Source organism: Theropithecus gelada, chromosome 6 (assembly GCF_003255815.1).
Source record: "Theropithecus gelada isolate Dixy chromosome 6, Tgel_1.0, whole genome shotgun sequence".
NCBI classification, from domain to species: domain Eukaryota; kingdom Metazoa; phylum Chordata; class Mammalia; order Primates; family Cercopithecidae; genus Theropithecus; species Theropithecus gelada.
In genome coordinates, this window is record NC_037673.1 from 129,604,473 (window position 1) to 129,625,223 (window position 20,751).

A 20,751-nucleotide genomic window follows, 5' to 3' on the forward strand; every position below is an offset into this window, starting at 1 on the left:
CACTGTAACTGGCTCCTACTCTTCTTACTGAAATAATTTATCTTTAGTTACAGCTTGGTACCAGAATTTCTTTCATTGTCTCTCTCGTAATGCAAATATCCTCACCTAGCACTTACTGCACAGTTCCAGATAGCCTCTCCTCATCCATTTTACTTTTAATTTTAGATCTTCCTCTCCTGGTTCATTACTTGCCACTATCTCTGTCCACCTTGATGTCTCTAATCTGGCTCATCTGATGTTTGTCTAGTATCTTTCCTTAGGTGTGGCCCATGAGTGATGGGCTCCCTGAGTTCCTGCATACCCGTATATCTTTCTTTTGTCCTGACAGGTAAATGACACCTTGCTTGGGAATAGAACCCTTGGAGCATGTAGATGGGATTCCATGGTCTTCCAGCTCCTGTTGCAGGTGAGAAGTCCACTGTCAATTTGATTAGTTTTCCTTAAAACTTGGAGTTCTGGAACTTTATCACTAGTGAAGGGATGTGTCATTTCTCATCAGTTTAGCCTGGAACTTGTAGATCCCTTTTAATCTACAGGATTAAGTTTCTTCAACTTGAATATTTTATTGGAAACTTATTTAATGTTTGACTCCATTCTAATAGTTATCTTTTCTTTCTAAACTTCTGTTCTTCCCACTTCACGGCTCAACCTCTTTATGGGTTTGCTCTGTGAGTTGAGAGAGCTTTTTTTGTTGTTTATCTTTCAGGCTACTATTTTGGGTCTCAGTAGAAACCATGCATTTTTTGTTTTTGTTTGTTTGTTTTGAGACAGAGTCTTGCTCTGCTGCCCAGGCTGGAGTGCAGTAGTGCTATCTTGGCTCACTGCAACCTCTGCCTCCTGGGTTCATGCGATTCTCTTGTCTCAGCCTCCCAAGTAGCTGGGACTACAGGTACGCACCATCACGCCCAGCTAGTTGCTGTATTTTTAGTAGAGACGGGGTTTCACTATGTTGGCGAGGCTGGTCTCAAACTCCTGACCTCAGGTTATCTGCCCGCCTTGGCCTCCAAAGTGCTGGGATTACAGGTGTGAGTCATCTTGCCTGTTCACATTTTCCAACTCATCTATTGCAGTTTTAAACTGCGAAATCTGTTTTGTTCTTTTTCTGGTGGCCCCTCCCCTTGAATTTTCTGAAGTGCTTTCTTATTTTTTTTTGTTGGTATTTCTGGCAGCTGTATCTCTTTGGGCTGGTACTCTGTTCTGAGTGACCTTTATTCTGGTGTCCAGGCTCTCTGATAGGTTATTACTACTTTTTGTCAGCTCATTGGGCCCAAGAATGGTTGGTGGCTTCCCCTGTGTGACAGTGGCCTCAGCGTGTAGAAACTGAAGTTGTGAGTGGTGCAGAGGTGCAGGTAAGTGGTCAGTCCCTAGGAGGAAGCATCTCCAGACCCTGGTCTTTCTGCCCTCTTGCCAGTCTTGGTTCCAGAGGGTTCTACAGGGGAGTTAGCTCCATTTGCAGCCCTTCTCACCTAGGGTTCTGAGAGAGAGCGAGAGACCCTAATCTCCAGAAGCATCCATTATTTTTAATGAATTAACTTTTCTCCTGTGCACCTAGAATGGTTCTATGCACCATCTTTGGGAGAATTGAGAAAATAGGCATTCAAATCACTTTTTATAGGGCGCAGTCCTCTTATGGATCCCTGATGGGCAAGGCTGTGCAGGGCATACTCAAATTACTCAAGTCAGGGTTGCTATTGACCTTTCTTGGCTGATGGGGGAAGGGATCCCATGGATCTCTGGAGCCCAAGCTCTACCCAAGGGAGTGCTAGATGTTTGGGCTCCAGAGCCACACTGTCCAGGGTGGACCATAGGCAAATTATAGAACTTTTCTGTACTCTAGCACACTGTAAGCACTTGGTAAGGGGGCTTTTGTTTATGGATATAATTGCTGCTGCTTCTCCTTCTTCACTGGCCAACATGTGCTGCTTGCTTTGACACTATTCTCCAGCCTCCCTTCTAGACCACAGAGCCCCATTCTGTTGGGACCCAGGAACTATTGGCTCAAGAGAGGCAGGATTGTGGGGCTGGATGGGGATTGGGTGCCACGTTCTGATTGTTGTGATGTCAGAATCCTATTCATCATCATTATTGCTGTCTTCAATTGCCTGTGAGGGGCATTGGCCTGAGGCTGTTTCCTACTCTCTCCTTGAGCCTTTATGGATATATTTTGGACAAATGTAATTAGCCACCTGGGGAAGCAGGAGATACTTATTTTATAGGGAGAGAGTTCTTTTCTCTGGAGTGTGGGTATCAGCCTCCATGTGCTCAACATACCTGGAGACTTGGCTGAGACTTGTGCACGTCCCCCCAGCTCAGGACCCACACTTGGTCATGTGACTTGTCATAGGCCAGCTTAGCCGGCAGAGGGTCCACACCTATGGACTTGAAAAAAAATAGTGACAAGTTGGTCATCATTGTTGTGAAAGCTGACATGATGGTCATTTCTGGGCATTGTATGCATGGGCATCACTCCTGGGTGAGGGGAAAGCCAGTCTAGGAGCCTTGCCAATGGTGCCATTTGGGAACACAGGGCAGAAGCTTCCCCTCTGGCTTTTCTCTTGGAGATACACACACACACACACACACACACACACACACACACACTTCTTTTTCCTTTTTTTTGAGATGGAGTTTTGTTCTTGTTGCCCAGGCTGGGGTGCAATGGTGCAATCTTGGCTCACTGCAACCTCCGCCTCCCAGGCTCAAATGATTCTCCTGCCTCAGCCTCCCAAGTAGCTGGGATTATAGGCATGCACCACCATACCCTGCTAATTTTGTATTCTTAGTAGAGACAGGATTTCTCCATGTTGGTCAGGCTGGTCTTGAACTCCCGATCTCAGGTGACCCAACCCCCTTGGCCTCCCAAAGTGCTCGGATTACAGGTGTGAGCCACTGCACCCAGCCCAGAAGCATAAAATTAGTTGTCAATAATGTTCCTTATTTTCCTGCATGTTTTACTGAAAGGGACCTAGACCAACATGGCAAAAGTCTGAACACAGAGGCTAAGTTTTTCACTCACGAACCAGCTCCAGGGTTCCTTCACTCTTCCTGAAAGTCTTGGACCCTCAGCATCCTTCCCTAGACTACTGTGTGGCCTAGATTCTGGTGAGTTGGCCCTTCCTCCTAGGTCATCTGAGGTGGACTTTGGGATCATCCATTATCATCCCTCTCTATCTTTGTTCTATTCTGGGCAGTTTCTATCTTGCACAGCCTTTGACTGGTGCCTCTGGGACTCAGAGTATAGCATCAGCAGATGTGCTCTTTTTTAACTGCAGTACTGCTATCCCCTGATGATATAGTTTCTCCTGTGGCTCCGTCAAATGAAAGCTGTTTTCTACTTCTTATAATATAGAGTATAAGCTCAAAAACTCTGTTCTATAATGCTCATGTCACCAGACTATGGCCCCCCGCTCTTATTCTTGTCACTGGTCAACATTCTAGTCACTCCCTTTGCTCACTGTCTTCCTCTCTACCATTTACTTGGTCACTAACTTTGGTGCCTTCAATCCATGTGGAAGATTCATCCAAAGCCCTCCTTTCTTAGTTCCTTCTTGGTTTCAACGATCTTTTCCTCCTCCCCACCTCAGCCACCATAACTTATACTTTGTTTTATTTCACCCACCCATATTCTAGTATTCTAGTCTTTCCAATGTGGGGGAGAAAAACTGCATCATCTCTGCCTCCATTGGCCAAAACTTTTGTAAAGAAGTAAGCATTTCTCCTTAACTCACTTTCACCAGGTTTCTGAATTCATGCCAAATTCAGAGATCATTTTGTAATCCTATTTGACATTTCAGTAAGATTCCATATGATTAAACCCTTACATACCCTTCCTTACATCAGGTGGCCTCCCAACTTCCTGGCTTCTCCTCTTCATTCTGACTTCATCTTTGACTGTCTTCTCTCTACCTCCTTTTACTGGAATGCCATGGCTTCTAATAACTCCCTATACTCTGATGACTCTAGAATTCATTCATCTGTTGATGATCTCAACCTAATGTATACAGAATTGAACTCCTGATTTTTCCCACCCTGCTGAAATATATCTCTTCTCCACTCATCACCATCTTTGAAGTCTCCCTTTACTATCTTGCTTTAATTAAAAACCCTTGTCTCCCGAGCCTTAAGTAGAAGCTGTTTTTATTTTCTAGACTTTACATACCCCAAGTCCTTTGTAGCCTCCAGCTACCTATATTTGTTCCTGTCAGCTTCTCTTTATTCACCAAAGGCTTTGGCACCTGACACTGTCTTCCTCTACCCAAAGCTTCCTAATCCATCAGTAACGATACCATCTTGACAACACATTCTCTTCCAGCTATCCTGTTAGTTTTCCCTCTTTATAGGAAAACTTCCCTCAAGTTTGGACTTTAGCTATTCTCTCTCCTTTCTGCTTAACCTTCTCCCATTGGATTTCATTCTCTCATTCTGAGGTGGTATGGAGCAGGAGTCTGGAGAACTTAAACCAAAAATCATTTAAATTCAGGACAGAATTTTTTACAGTCTCAATGCACTGAGCAGCAAGGCTATGGCAGGCAAGAGATCTGATCCTGGCGAACAATCCCTAGGATTAGGGGCAAATCAGAGGCAGGCTGAGCCCTAGCCCTACAGAAGCTGCAACTCAGTCTGTATTCTCTCTGCCTAGCAGAGGAAAGTGTAATTTTCTATATAGAGTGTTTGCCATTAAAAGCTTTATTAGAAACAGAAGATAGGTTGATAGAACATACCCAAATTGAAGCAGAAAGAGACATGTGGGACGCAATGGAAAGTCCTAACTTTTCTTTCCTTTTTTTTCTGGGACGGAGTCTCACTCTGTTGCCCAGGCTGGAGTGCAGTGGCACAATCTTGGCTCATTGCAAGCTCTGCCTCCCAGGTTCACGCCATTCTCCTGCCTCAGCCTCCCGAGTAGCTGGGACTACAGGCGCCTGCCACCACGCCTGGCTAATTTTTTTTTTTTTGTATTTTTAGTAGAGATGGGGTTTCACCGTGTTAGCCAGGATGGTCTCAATTTCCTGACCTCATGATCCGCCTGCCTCAGCCTCCCAAAGTGTTGGGATTACAGGCGTGAGCCACGGCACCCTGCCTAACTTTTCTTTTAAACAGAGTTCCTAAAGAAATGAGAGAGAACGAGGCAGCAGAATATTTGAAAAAATAATGGCTGACATTTTTTCAATCTTTTGAAAGATATCAATATACATATTCAAGAAATATACATATTCTTTGTAAATCCCAAATCATAATAAACACAAAGAATACCATATGTACACACATGATAAACTGCTAAAGACCACAGAGAAAAATCTGGAAAGTAGAGAAAAATGATACAGCACCTTTAAAATAGTAAAAATAAGACTGACAGTTGACTTATCAACAAAAATAACTGAAGATAATGAAACGATAGCTTGAAATGCTGAAAGAAAAGAATTGCCAACATAGAATTCTGTACTCAGTGAAAATTCTATACTCAGTGAAGAACAGAAAGTAAAGATATTTGGTTTTTTTTCTTTTTTTGAGACGGAGCCTCCCTGTGTCACCCAGGCTGGTGCAATATCGGCACTGCAATCTCTGCCTCCCAGGTTCAAGTGATTCTCCTGCCTCACCCTCCCTAGTAGCTGGGATTACAGGCCTGCACCACCATGCCCGGCTAATTTTTGTATTTTTAGTAGAGATGGGCTTCACCATGTTGGCGAGGCTGCTCTCAAACTCCTGACCTCAGGTGATCCACCTGCCCCGGCCTCCCAAAGTGCTGGGATTACAGGCGTGAGCCACCGCACCTGGCCTGAGAAATAGAAAGTAAAGGTATTTGAAAAGAAAAACTGTGAGAATCTGTTTCCAACATATCTTCAAGCAAAGTTGGTGTTAGACCTATTCAGGAATTAATGGCAAATGTGTGGGTGAATATAAATTAATATGCTGTGGGGTTAAATTACATATACAGTTAAAATTCATTACCACTACAGTGCAAAAGTAAGGGGGAGGAGGGTGGAAGGAGTTGAAGTGTTTCATGGTTCTAGCATTATTGGGGATATTAAGTAACAATTTGTATGAGACTGTATTGATGCAGTGATGCATGTTATAATCATAACGATGTTAACAAGAGTGCATCATCAACAACAGAATAATAAAAATGTTTGACAAATCCACAAGAAAGCAAAAAGGAGAAAAAAGCAACATAAACAGGTAGGTCAAATAACAAAAGTAACATAGTAGATAAAAATCAATAATATAATTAATTACATTAAACATAAATGGATCAAATACTCCAAGTAAAAGACTAAGATGATTAAATTAGATAAAACTCAACTACACATGGCTTTATAGAAGAGGACCTTAAGTATAATGACCCAGAAAGGTTGAAAGTTAAAAAGATGGAAACATTATACCATTAGAACACTAATTAAAATAAATCTGATTTAGCTACACTAGTGTTAGACAATAGATTTTCAGGCAAGCAGCATTACCAGAGATAAACAGGGATATTTTATAAAAATAAAAGGAAAATGATATAATTTCAAAGCAAAAATGGATAGAACTTTGAGAAATAAAGTACAACCATAGTGGAAGATGTTAATACACCTCTCTGCAGCTGATGGACTAAGCAGACAAGAAAATCCCCAAGGATAGAAGATCTGAACAAGACAATGAACCAAGTAGATATAATTGACACATATATAGAATACCATATCTAACATCAGAATGCACATTCTTTTAAAATGCACATGGAACATTTACCAAAATTGATCATAAGCTCAGTCATAAAACAAGCTTCAATAAATCTCAAAGGATTGAAATTATTCAGAGTATGTTCTCCGGCCAGGGGAATCAATAACAGAGACAGCTGCAACATGTCCCATTATATTTGCCAAGAGAAACACGACCCTGGCTACTTCCAACTTTCTTCATATAACAAGCCTTTACTGGGGAAACTGAGCATTGTTGAAAACATACAACTCTGCTCACTGGTCTCACTTTAAATTTATACCCACAATTCTTAAGTGGGCCCTCATTGTTGCCCAGCAGTCCTATCATATTTGCCTGGCCAATTCAGTCTCATGTTCAACTTTTATCTCTCTCTTCAAACCTCCAGGCTTGACTGAGAAAAAGCAACTCAAAAAAAAGTTCATCTAACCACCACCCATTGCATCACCTATTTGTACTTGTGCCTGTACTTGTAAGATATTCCATTTCCTCCTGTTATAATGAAAGAATGTGATTTTATCTGGGGCTAGATCTCCACTTGTGTGCTTTGGATTTCATTGACTCCTGCCTACAGTCAATGTAGGATGAGGATGCAGGAAAGAAGAACTGTGGGAGTAGTTATTGTCAGTAGCATAAAATGTTGTAATGTCATCGACTTTAAAAAAGTTATTTTGGCATTCCCTTCCAGGCACTGCCTCATTTCCTTACATTTACTCACCTTTACAGCAAAACCCTTCCATATGATTGCCTGTATTCACCATCTCCATTTCCTCACCTACAATTCTAACCAGCAGGCTTGCATTCCACCATCATTCGATCTGTTCCTGCCAAGGTGATCCACAACTCTATGGTACCATATCCAGTGGTCAGTCCTCAGTCTTTATAACATGCACATGCTCATCACAGCATAACTCTCCCTTGAAACACACTCTTCTTTTAGCTTTAAGAATATCTCTTTCTCCTAATTTTCAGATTACTCCTCCTTGGTCTCCTTTGTTGGTTTCTTCTTTCCTTACTAATCTTTAAATCTTGGAGTACCTCAGGCCTCCAACCTTGACCTCTTCTCTGTCTATACCACCTCTTGATGATTTCATCCAGTTTTCTGGATTAATACAGTTCATATGGTGACAATACCCAAATCGATATCTCTAGCTTAGGCCTCTCCTTTGACTCCAGACCTGTTTATCTAACTGCTACTTGACTTCTCTACTTACACATCTAACAGTATTTTAAACTTAAATCACCCCCCAATCTGCTCCCTGCCTTGCCCGAAGTCTCTTCTATTGTAGTGTATTAGTTTCATATTGCTGCAGTAACCAATTACTAGAGATTTGATGGCTCAAAACAAATCTCTTACAGTTCTGGAGACCAGAAAGCCAAAATCAATGGAAACCAGTGCTCCTTCTAGAGGCTCTAGGGGAGATATGGTTCCATGCCTTTTTCCAGTCTCCAGAGCTGCATTTCTTGTATCCCTTGGCTTCTGGCCCCTTCATCCCATCTTCAAAGCCAGCAATTCAGCATCTTGTTTGTTTTCACATTACCTTTTTCATCTATGCAGTCAAATTTTTCTTTGCCTCCCTCTTATAAGGACATTTGTGATTGCAGTTAGGGCCCATCCAGGTAATCCAGGATAATCTCATTTAAAAATCCTTAATTTAAACACATCTGCAAAGTCCCTTTTGCTATATAAGGTGACATCCATAGGTTCTGCAGATTTGGATGTGGACATCTTAGGGGCTATTATTTAGCCTACCACACATTGTAAATGGCATCACCCTTCTACAGTTGCTTAAGTTAAAAGACAACTTAAATCCTTTTTCTCTCAAGCCTTATATTATCTGTCAGAAAGAATCTATCAGAAAGTCTTTCAGGCTTCATGGTTAAAATACGTCAAGAAACTAATCATTTCTCACCACCCCTACTGCCGTTGTCATCTCTTGCCTGGGTTACACCAGACCAGATCCCTGCTCCATCTTCCTGTTCTTTTGAGACAGAGTCTTGCTCCGTTGCCCAGGCTGGAGTGCAGTGGCGTGATCTCGGCTCACTGCAGCCTCCACCTCCCAGGTTCAAGTGATTCTCCTGCCTCAGCCTCCCGAGTTGCTGGGATTACAGGCACCCGCAACCACACCTGGCTATTTTTTTTTTTTGTAGTTTTAGTAGAGATGGGGTTTCCCTACCTTGGCCAGGCTGGTCTCGAACTCCTGACCTTAGGTGATCCGCCCACTTCAGCCTCCCAAAGTGCTGGGATTATAGGTGTGAGCCACCACACCCGGTCCTTGTTTGTTAACACATCCACCAGGTTGATTCTTTAAAGATCTAAGTCAGATTGGATCAATCCCCTGATGAAAGCCCTTCTGCAACTTTCTCACTGAAATGTCCTCACTTTGGACTTTGTTCTAGCTCCTGACTGGCCTCTGAGGCCCTGTGTGAGTGGGCCCTTGCATGGCCTGACTTCATCCTCCCACTCTACCCCCTCACCACTCTGCCTGCTATCAGAGTCTCAGTCCTACCTGGCATCTCATTCACCTTGAGGGAGAAGGCCAATTGAAAATAGTCTTCCAGTTCCTCTTTTGCTTTGAACCTGGATTTTCATAGTCCTTATTACTTACAGTTCTCTAAAATTCTCATTTATGGTCTGTTCCCAACTAGAATATGAATTCTAGGGACATTATTGCTCATTCATGGCTGTTTCCCTACATAGTAGACAATCAATACTTATTGAATAATTACACATGAATCTTTCCCCCCTTTAGTCTGACTGGTTGGCACAGGAGCTGGGGAGTATGCAGAAAGCAAAGAAGAATGTGGCAAGCTGTGCCCCAGAATTTGAAGTTTTCCTCACTCCATTAGAGAGGTGTACCTGTAGGACTTTCTGGGCTCGGATGTCAACCACAAGGACTCTGCTCAGTGCTGGCTGGGCCACATAGATGTACCGGTTCCGGACGTTGACTGCAGATGCCCACTGGCAGGGCTGGGTTGCATTTTTTTCTCTTTGAGGACAGATTTCTTCCTGCAAAAGAGATAGGCTGTCATATATCTTCTTAATTGCCCTTTCCCTCCAACATCTCTAGGTACCCTCTCCCCTGATTCTCCTCTGTGCCTTTTTTCCCCTCTCAGAATCCTTTGGATCCATAGAACAGAGCACCCAAGCCCTCCCACATCACCAACTTCTCACTTAACATTCCTTTAATTTTTGGGGGCTAAAACTCCTTTTGCACCCGCTCAGTTAGCAGCTTCCAGGTCCATGTTCTTCTATTCTGTATGCTACCTTCTCCCTCTCCTCATCCTCATTTTAAAAACTTCTGTTCATGGCCAAACTTCTGAAAGAGTTGCCTATACTCTTTCTCCACTTCCCACCTCTCGCATGCTCCTTAACACTCTGGCTCTAGTCCTCAGAGTTGACATTTTCTCCCAGAGGTCAACATGGACTCCTTACTTACTACGTTAAACCCGTGTTGACTCGCCCTCTGTTCCCTCTCCTCCATCCTCCCTTGGTGGCTGATCCTCTGTTGCTGGACTCTGCTCAGTGTGCTGATCTCTACATGCTAGCATGTCCAGGGTTCTTTCTTGTTTCTTTCTTCTCTAAAATCCACCCCCTTGTTACTCTCATTGAAACCTATGGCTTTAAACACAGTCTATGTGCTCACAATTCATACCCAATTCATACCTTTAGCTCAGGCCTCTTCCCCGAACTCCAGACTTGAATAACCAACTACCTAGCTCCACTTGGTTGTTCAAAATCAACTCTTAATTTTACTTCCTAATCTTGCTCATTCTACTGAAAACCTGGCAATTGTGCTATTTTACTTCCATAGGCCAAAACCTTACAATCTAGTGAAAGGCCATCCTTGATGCCTCTAACCTCAGGCCCCATCCAATGTCTCACAAGTCATTTCAGCTTTACCTTCACAATATATCCAGAAATAGGCTTTGACCATTTCTGCTTCATCACCCTGGCTCAAGTCACGCTACCTGCCACTCAGGTGACTGCTATAGCATCTGGATATGCTCCTGGGTTCCACCATAGCCTCCCAACCTGTTCTTGACACAGCAGCCACAGGGATCGTTATAAAATGAAAGTCAGATCATGTGACTCGTCTTTCTCAATTCCCCCTCTCCCCCAGTAACATTCTTTCTTGCTCAGAATAAAATCCCAAGTCTTTCCTACAAGGCCCTGTACGTTTGGTCTCCTGCTTTTCTCTTTCCCGCCCCACTCCACGCCATGGGCATGTTCAGCATTCCTCAGTCATGCTGTTCTCCTGCACCAGGGCTTTTGCCTTGGCTGTTCCTTTTGCTTGGAATATTCTTCCCCAGATATCTACAGGGTTTATTCTCTCATTTCCTTCAGGTCTCTGCTTAGTGTCACCTTATTGGGAGGTCTTCTCTGACCTCATCTATCTCAGCTCTCCTTCCACCCTTACTCTCTTACCGGCTGCATTTTTCATTTACCACTTGAGTTTCTGCATTCATTTGTCTAGCTGCGCACAGCCTTTCCTCCTTCGCTAGATTGTAAGTTCCTTGAGGGCAGGTCTTTGGTTCACTGCTGTATAATTAGCACCTAGTACAGTGCCTGGCACAAAGTCAGTGCTTAAAATGTATTTGTTGACAGAATAAATGAGTGAAAAAGGGGACCTTCTTTTCACTTGTCTTACATGATATACAGTCTCATGGTTTTCCTCATGACTGTGGCCCAACTCTGTCTCAATCTTCTTTGTGTTTCTTGTTAGTCTGCCTGTCCCTGAACTGTTGGTGACCCCAGGGTTCTGTTCTAAATGCCCATCTCAAATCACTTGTACCTGCCCTTGTCTGTCCCATTTGGCCAACACTCACATGCTAATGGCACCCAGATCTGTCTTTATCTCAGAACCTTCTTCTCCAGCTCCTGCTTAGTTCTCTCATGCCACCCCCATTTCTCTCCTAGGTGACTGCAATAGCATTGAAACCAGTCTCTCTCCTTTTACTCTTGTTCTCATATTTAATCCTTACATAACCCCAATTTGCCTATGAGACACCTGCGGCTTAGAAAGGCTAGGTAACTTTTCTAAAGCTACTTAGTCTACAGAGGTGGGATTTGAACCCAGGTCTACCTGACTCTGAAGCCCATGTTCTTATCTGTGACATCACACTGCTTCTTTCTGGAAAATGTAGACATCTAAGCCAGCAGAGAGGCCTGACGTGGGATGCACCAGTCTCCTACTCACCAGCCCTTCAGGAAGAGGCTTGTCCCATTGTAACTCTCGTTAGGTGTTTGAGCAGTTTCTAGATGCAAAAACCGTTCTTTGGGATTGTTCCCCAGCTCACCACAGTCTTATGTTGCCTGAAACACCTTCAGGACCTCTGTGTCTTGTGTCTAGCTTCTTATCCAGGAAAACTGAATCCCGGTTAGGATTTGAGAGAGTCCCTCCAAGTTACAGGTTAGGTTATTACAAATATATGAGAAATGTGTGCCAATGTGATGGAGTGCAATTATTTAAACCTAATTGCTAGAACTCTTTCTAACTGGTTTCATAGCTGTTATTAATATATGGAAGGAACATTGATGGGAAATAACACTTCTAAAAAATAATTAACTCAAATTAAACAGCCTGGAAAACAGCTTTTCCCAAAGCCACAAATGTGAGAAATGGAACAGCCTGAGATAAACCAATAGCCAGCACAGCAATGCTTTAGGAACTTGCCTGGGCCAAGCCCACTTCCTCCATGGGCTCCAAGTCCATAACTATTCACTGAGTGAATTGTGCACAGTTATTGTGTACAACTGAGGACACACTGTGTGTATCCTCAAGGGGAAGGCATATGGGGGCTTGACATGACCCTTTGGGCTTCAACACTATAGTCCTATCCTCAAGGAGCTCAGGGTATCCCACAAGGCCAAGTGGGAAACAAGCCAGAGGAACGGAGGCCTGGTGTGGGGCTATAGCCCTGGGGCAGGCCTCCTAAGGCTATCCTGGAAGGGCTTTCCTGGATCTGCTATCAGCATCATCTCTCCTGCCTCTGCCCACTGAATGTTCCATTGTTATTTTCTACCTGGCCTTAGTTTCCTGAAGGCCACTGAGAAAACACCTGTTTGGCAGCTGTCTGTTCACATTGCTGTCTCCATCATTTGACTATGAATTTCTGGAGGCCAGGAACCCATTTGTACCGCCTGGGCCTCACCTGAGGCTCAGTGCAGAGAAGTGGCTTCTGGATGAAGGAATGAGAGTTGTAAATTCTCGGCCTCCTCTATTCCTCTCTTAGCCTGGGAAAAAATTTGAAACCACACCACATATGGCAAATGGAATTTTAGAAATCAAATGGCATGCCTGGTTAAAGATGGACTTTTAGGATTTTGCCTGTGTATGATGTAGAAGCCACCCCAGGCACAGATACTTACATAGCTCATGAAAATCTTTTCCGTGGGTTTGAGGTGCCTCTGGATCTCACAGTCCACAGGATGGATGACGATGATGCCGTCGTCGGAGAAGACATAGAACATGTTTCCCACGCTGAGGCCTGGGAGGAGCAAATGGAATGGGCATGCCCCTCCAAGCAGTCGGCCCCTGGGCAGGGTCACACGCAGCATTGAACACACAAGAAACCAGCCACGTGGATGCATCTGGTGCAGGCACGAGATGCAATTCCTGGTCAGGGTGGGGTAGAATGAGCAGCCAGCTCGTAGCTGGATGGGTGCAGAGAGGGCCCCCAGGACTATGAATCAGTAAAGCATGTCACAGGCTGCGTACAGCTGCCCTAAGTCATCTAGGGTGGGCCACAGGTTTTCAGATAAAAGCCTTGGCTTTCACATGCATTTGACATTTCCTGTTCTGAAAGGGAAAGCCTCCCTTGATTGTTCATTATATACTAGTCACATCCGGATGGCTCAGTGGATGCCAAAGTAGCAAAGGCTTTCATTTGATTTTTTAAACCCGTGTATGTACAGTGTCACTTCCTGGAATGTGGAGTCCTAAGAATGCTGCCCTTTGCCCAAACTTTGTCCTGGCTGTGCTGGCCAACCCCTCTTTCCAGACAGCTTACTCTGACTTCTGCCCCCGTCCCCGCCACCCTTGTTTCTCTGTGGCAGCCCGTGCCAGGCAGCAGAGCTTACACTCCAGTCATGCCCCCCTGCCTGCCCTGACCCCGGCCCAGGGCTGTGGCTGTATGGGGAGAGGGTCTAAGCAAACTGGCCGAGAAGGGGCCTTGGGGACCAGTTAGCTCAGCCTCCTTATTTTAAAGACAAACTGAAGTCCAAGGAGGGAAAGGGGCTTGTCTGAGGCCACCCGTCTCTGTGCCAGAGCTGGGGCTAGATCCTGGGCCCTGCCTTCTGGTCTCTGTCCCTCATTCTGTCTCTATAAAGGGGAAACAAGGTAAAAAGAGATGTAAGCTCTAGAGTGTTCCTTCCCTCTTTCCTTCTCCCTGTTTTTCTGTCTCCTCATTTCTCTCTCCCCTTTCCCTTTCTTTCTTCATTTCTTTTAAATCTAGAACATTAAGAGCTCTATAAATTCTAGGGTAAACATGTAGAAAAATCTCTTTTCTAGTTTTTTTTTTTTTTTTTTTTTTTTTTTTTTTTTTAGCATGCTGAGAAAACTGGTGTGCTGGTTTAATGGACTATCTGGGCAAGTTTTTAGTGAGTTAGAAAACAATAACACAGGAATCACTGTTTTACTTTTTTCCAACAACTCTGCAGGCAGTTTTCTGGGCCTTATGTCCTTGGCAACCCAGAGGCATTAATGTGGGTGGTCCTTGCTGTTGAACAAGGGGCTGACTCTATGATAACCCGCAGCCGCCTCCAGCGTCTGTGCTGAGTCAGGCTCTGGGCAGGAGGGCTCCTGCCAGCAGAAGCAGCTGGAAGCCAGCCTCTCAGAAGCTGCGAACACCAGGGAGTACCCAGCATAGCTCTCCATAAGCAATCCCTGGGGAATCTGGGGCACTGGGCAGCCTATTTCTCGAAAGCCAGATGAAGCTCACCTCCTGCCAAGAGTCTGGTCTTAGCTCCACAGCATCTTGGTGTTTGGAGCCAGCACTCCAGCACACACCTGCTCTGACCCCATCTCTCTCACCCACAACAGGAACTTCTCTTCTGTCCTCTTTCATCTGGCAAACTACTTCCACTCAAACCTAGGGGCCAGAGGGGGTCAAAGTCCCCGCTAAGCCACAAACTCCAGGAACAGCCACCCACAGCTGCTTGGAAAATTGGTAGCTGGAAGAACCAACATAAGACTGAAAGCATAATAGAGCCCACATGGGGTTTGTGGCTACAGCTACATGCCGGGCTGAGTGCAGTGCCTCGGCCTTGCTCACAGTCGGCCCTGGAATATAAGGCTCAACAAACAGTCATTCAACAAATAATTGACTTCACGGGATACCCCGCTGCCTGATCCAGCTCCCTGGAAGCTGCCTGAGTGTAGCTTCTGCTAACAGGGCCTGAAGGAGCTGTTTTTGCTTTTGTCTGTTCTCATCTCATTTCTCCTATTGAGACTTAAGTGTCCCCTGAGGCCTGCTGGCTTCTTCATTTTGGCTCCCTATCCCTATTTCCGGACCTCGACTTTCAGGAGTGAAGGGTACAAGCATCTAGCTACCCAGGCAGGATGGAATTTGTTCACTGCTCAATTGTTCAATATACCTACCAACCCTGTGCCCCAAGGCGGCTGTGGGTCTTTAGTGGGCACTTGGGTCTTTACAGCTGATTTCACATCCCACAGGGCCTCTTGCATTCTTGGCAGGTCTCTACTTCTGAACTTGAGACCCTTTGTAGTAACCTCCCCTTAGCAAAACACTACCTCTTAAACACTTGAGTGACTGTGCATCTCAACCTAGGTGCTGCTCGTTCAGCAGCCGTGAGAGCCTAAGGGACCGCCGTGATCAGCGACTGTTGCTATTGACAGCAGTTCCTCATTTTCTGGGCTCTGCCTTTGTTTTGTTCCCAGACTTATCATGTCAGCTTTAGTGCCTGACGTTCAGGGAATTGTTCTGAGTATGTGTCTGCATTCATATGCCAGACTGCAGGTAACACCGTGTGAAGTTCTTGAGGAAAAAATGAGATGGGAAATGTCTTGGTTTTCAAACAGGGAGATTTTGTGCTTAACCCATCAATCACAGGGTACCTCTTGCTGCTGCCCACTGAGCTAGAGAATGAGTTGCCACAAGGGGATCTGGACTCTTATCTGTTTGTGGGGACAGGGACTTGGGCACGTATCTGTACCCCACACAGTGACTCAGGCTCTGCCACCAGCTCCCACACGTGCCCACTATATTTTGAGTCATATGAAATTGTCAATATTAGACCACTATGATGCACAAAAATGGCAATTTCATATGGCTCAACTTACTAAAGATTTGCTTGATAAATATATTTCTGAAAATCTATACATTTAAAAATATACATTGGCAGAAATTATGGCAGCTTTTGTCCTCTGCATTTCCTTAATCAAAGCATATTTAAGGTACAGTGACTATCTAGTAGAGATCGACAACTTTGTCGTTTTTAAACCACACAAGATAAGCAAAGCACTAAATCCAACACCAGTCAGCTACTGGAAACAAATTTAAGGCCCACATCCGACTAGGAACCCCTGCCAACTGTTCTGCTTCAGCGGAGGTTACAAGCCACTTTCAATGAAAGCTTTGCATTTAAAAATTTCTCATTAAAGACATGAGTACATTTTAAATTTGATTCAATGCATATGCCACTTGAACTTGACACTGACTTCCTGCTCCCATACTTGTAGGGCTGCTTTGCTTGTGGGAAACCTGATGGTAGTTCACGGAAAGATGGCCCATCACAGAACCACACACACATGATCACAAGCATAACGCAAAACAATGAAGCTTGGTACCTTCCTCTCGCCACAGGATGTTTGCAACTGGAGCAGCAGAGAATGAGGAAAGCAGGAATGTGAGGGAGGAAAGGAAAAAGAAGAAAGCAGTATCAAACTTTTACTGTAGTGATTCCATTTATGAAGATCCTGGTACCTAGTCCATCACTTACAGAATCTGCATTGCCCTAGGAACAGTATCTTGGGGGAAGCTCTGGACATGAACAAATGCTTTCAGGTCTCCAGACACTTTTGATTCCTAAGTAAATCTTTGAAATCATGCCCCAGGACCACAGAAGCTAATGGAATTTCTCACATTCTATGGATGATCAAGAGTAAGCAACATCTCTCCCAGATTTCCTGGACTACCACCAGGAGAAGTGACTTTCAACTAGGATTCTCCTAGGATGACCATGTGAAATACTTCTGATTATCTACTTTGATGAAAGTGGCTTAAGCCTGGAGACTTTGACCATGATCAACACCCACGTCTACGAAATCACACCTGCAGGCCTAACCTGGGGAGCAGTGGTTATGAGGAGAGCACACTTAGCACACTGATGGGCCGGATCCCTAGCGTAAAGGCTACCACACTCCCAAAGGTGTGCATGTGTGCATAGGCCAGGTTCTGAGCCACTGTGGGACATCAGTACCTGGTGGGCGGATAGTGTAACTGATTTTGTGGATGAAGGGCAGAGGTTCAGGGCATACAGCAAGTAAAAAGCAGAGCTGGGACTCCACTATTTGGGTTTCCTTGTGTTCCCGGGCTCTGTCTGCTGTCCAGGGAGTCTCCCTGTCTGTTTTCAGAGCTGTCTAGGTTGCCAGGGAAGGCCTGCTCACCTCTGGGTGCCCTCTGATTCCAGCTTTATGCACAGAGGGATATGAAGTCCCTGTCTTCACGGACTCATGGTTGGCAGCTGTGGCCCTGGTCAACTGGTGCCCTCCTTTGCCACCCAACACCCCTCAGCCAGCTCAGAAGCATAAATGCAAGTGTCGACTCACGGGTCTTTCTAGCTGAGTCTTCAATGAAGAGCGAGGAGATATCTTCATCCACGCCCACTTCATTTTTGGCAATGCAGGTGTATGCCCCTGTGTCTTCATACCGAACACTGCTGATGTGGAGTTCGCTCCCATTGGCTGCAGAAAGAACAGTGCTCAGGGTGGACTGCTCAGCTGGAGACGCCCTCACTTTCCTTTACGGGGCTATGAGAGTGTTAGGGCTGCCCAGCCCCTGGGCAGCCAGCAGCCCTGATCATATGCCCAGGAAGGGCTGGCACATCTGAAATGCACTGAGGGTGAGCTGGACCCGAGTGACAGCTTCTCATTATTGCTCTCAGAAAGCTCAAAAAGACCTGTGTGAGCCCAGATAACAGGGAAATTTGGGAGCCATCTGTTCATTCCTAACCTGTCTGACTTAGAAACAAATTATACTTCTCATTTCCATTCCTGGCGTCTCAGCTGGATTTGAATGGGAATATCACATAGATGTCTACCAAGGGCAGTTCTTACCTAAAAGGGAGAGCTGTTTAGACATCTGAGTTGAGACATCCACGCCGTTTTTCAGCCAAGTGATTCTGGGCATGGGAATGCCCTCGGCATGGCATCTCAGGCTGGCCACCACTCCGGGCTCCTGTGCCTGGCTCTCTGGATAGACGCGGATGACTGGCGGCACTGTGGGTGAGAGTCAGTGCTGGTGAGAAAGAGATGGCCCTGACCTGGACTTGGGCCTGTGGTCCAACCTGAGACCCTGCTCCAGAGGGGGTGAACCCAAGAGGTGACTGGAGTTCTGTGTTTAACCAGCTTACAATAATCCTGTCTAGCAACTCTAGCTCTAAAAGAAAGGGCTGTAAAATGGATTGCAGACAATAAACATGTCAGACTTTGTACCCTATGACTCATGGCTTTCATCATTATTCTAAATACGATCAGAAGGCCATCCAAATATTTAATGCTGTTCAGCTGCTACATGTAAAGAGCAGCAGCCACTGAAATTTATTTCTGAATAAAATGAATAAAATTTAGATATATTCCCTTTCTGTTATCAGAAAGCCATTGGATAGGGGTTAATTTCTTGCAGGAAATGTATCACAAAACACTTATGGCACTGACTGGCAGGGCCTCTGTTCTGGGGAAGTCCATTCATTTTCCAGTGGATCATTTTCATTTCTCCACTTCTCAACCCCCGGAACATGGGTGAAAGGCCAGGTGTGCCCTCCTCAGCTTGAAGTGACTCAGCCATGGGCCCTGGCAGTCAAGTTCAGGGTTGGGGGTGTGACCCTGCCCACTCACCAGACAAGCATGGGTGGGCAAGGCCCCACACCCTCCACAGAGCTCTGGCCCTACCCAGTGTGGCTGTGGGGAGGGACCTGGAAGAAGCAATGAGGGTCCTCCCTCCTACCCCTAGCTTTGCGTCCAGGAAATAAGTATCATTTTTAGTGGAATTGAGGGTTCTTCATTAGCTATACCTTTTACTTTACACACTTTCAAAAAGGATTTGTGAGATGTAAACATACCTGCATATTAAACTAAACTAAACTAAACACACTGCCCCTGGAGATGGGGGAGATGGATTCTTCTTGAAGTGGACAGCTACATTTTCCTAGAGTCATCTGGAAGTCCCTGTTGTTCAGTAAAAGAAAGCATCTAGTACTCTAGAACTGAGATTTTTTTTTGTTTTTTCTTGGGACCAGAGCATAGAACAAATTGGTACTTATGTAGAAACAGGCAATGGGACCTGAGTGGGGTAGAATTTTTGTGACTCATGTGGGGTGGGCAGAGGATAAAAGAAAAACTCCACTGCCTCACTGTAAGAAATGAACTCTGTAGCTCCTGTCACAACTCCTCAGGGGCTGCTCATAATTCCATCAACTCAGTCTGAATTTCAAGTCTTCTCTTGTCTGTGGGACACAGTTGGGGGCAGGGGTGAAAGCTAAATGGACAACCGCCAAGGGAGACAATCCCATCCAATGGCCCAGAGCTGTGACAATAACATGAGCTCAGAGCACCCAATACCAAACCACACAGAGACCCAAAACAATAAAGTCGGAGTCCTCGCCTCAGTTTTTCTTTGTTTTAAGCTCTGGGGGAGAATGCCAGGGAGTGGCAGAAAAGCCTGTCACAAGTCAGGCCACTAAGGATGGAGGAGGTCCATGGAGCTCCAGCGGAGGCACATCTGGAGGATTGCTTCCAACAGAAATGTGTGGCTCTCTTCTCTGACCCCTGTTTGATCCAAAGAGGAAAGAAAGAAACTTCCCTGCTTGATTCAAAGAGGAAAGAAACAAACTTCCCTACACCTTGCCTTGGGTAGAGGGAGGAGTGGGGTTCCCTTTGAATAGATAGAATTTTGGTCGGAATTCAGGAACACAGAGATAGAACCTGGAGTACTGGTCTGGGGGGTGGTTGGAGAAGGTGGTAGGGTAGAGCCACCAGAGTTCTAGAGTAGGAATGGCCAGGACCTGGGGTTAATAAGCTTGGGTTCTTACTAGATCACTGTCTATTTCTACAAGCCTGCCTGGCAACCACAGAGTAAACTTAAATAAACTAGAAGAATCATCAGTGGAGACAGAAGCAAAAATGAATGAATCAACCAGAAAGCTGAAGAGCAGAACTGGTTAAAAAAACAAAAAAAACAAAAAAAAAAAAAATCTAAGAGCTGTTTGTAAAACCCAACAAAACAACTAAATTCCTGGGACGTTTGATCAATGTAAAAATAGAAAAAGAACACAGGGGATTAAAATATATGAGAACATTCAATTATTGGTAATAAATGTGAAAGTCTCAATGAAATGGATCATTTAAAAGGAAACTTTAACAGTAACCAAAACAGCATGGTACTGGTACCAAAACAGAGATATAGACCAATGGAACACAACAGAGTCCTCAGAAATAATACCACACATCTACAGCCATCTGATCTTTGACAAACCTGAGAGAAACAAGAAATGGGGAAAGGATTCCCTATTTAATAAATGGTGCTGGGAAAATTGGCTAGCCATAAGTAGAAAGCTGAAACTGGATCCTTTCCTTACTCCTTATACGAAAATTAATTCAAGATGGATTAGAGACTTAAATGTTAGACCTAATACCATAAAAACCCTAGAGGAAAACCTAGGTAGTACCATTCAGGACATAGGCATGGGCAAAGACTTCATGTCTAAAACACCAAAAGCAACAGCAGCAAAAGCCAAAATTGACAAATGGGATCTCATTAAACTAAAGAGCTTCTGCACAGCAAAAGCAACTACCATCAGAGTGAACAGGCAACCTA

At 44.8% G+C, this 20,751-nt stretch overlaps 1 protein-coding gene across 2 annotated transcripts in view; it reads right to left on the minus strand.

The window, feature by feature from the left end:
• FSTL4 (follistatin like 4) overlaps nt 1-20,751 on the minus strand; it is a 647,263-nt gene that overhangs the window by 11,986 nt on the left and 614,526 nt on the right. For both annotated transcript variants that reach the window (XM_025388001.1, XM_025388000.1), the window contains exons 9-14: nt 17,994-18,155; nt 17,487-17,621; nt 16,506-16,532; nt 13,067-13,185; nt 9,554-9,703; nt 2,272-2,379 (exon numbers count right to left, since the gene is read on the minus strand). In XM_025388001.1, the coding sequence (XP_025243786.1) occupies nt 2,272-2,379; nt 9,554-9,703; nt 13,067-13,185; nt 16,506-16,532; nt 17,487-17,621; nt 17,994-18,155 (701 nt within the window). The remainder of the gene's footprint in view (nt 1-2,271; nt 2,380-9,553; nt 9,704-13,066; nt 13,186-16,505; nt 16,533-17,486; nt 17,622-17,993; nt 18,156-20,751) is intronic.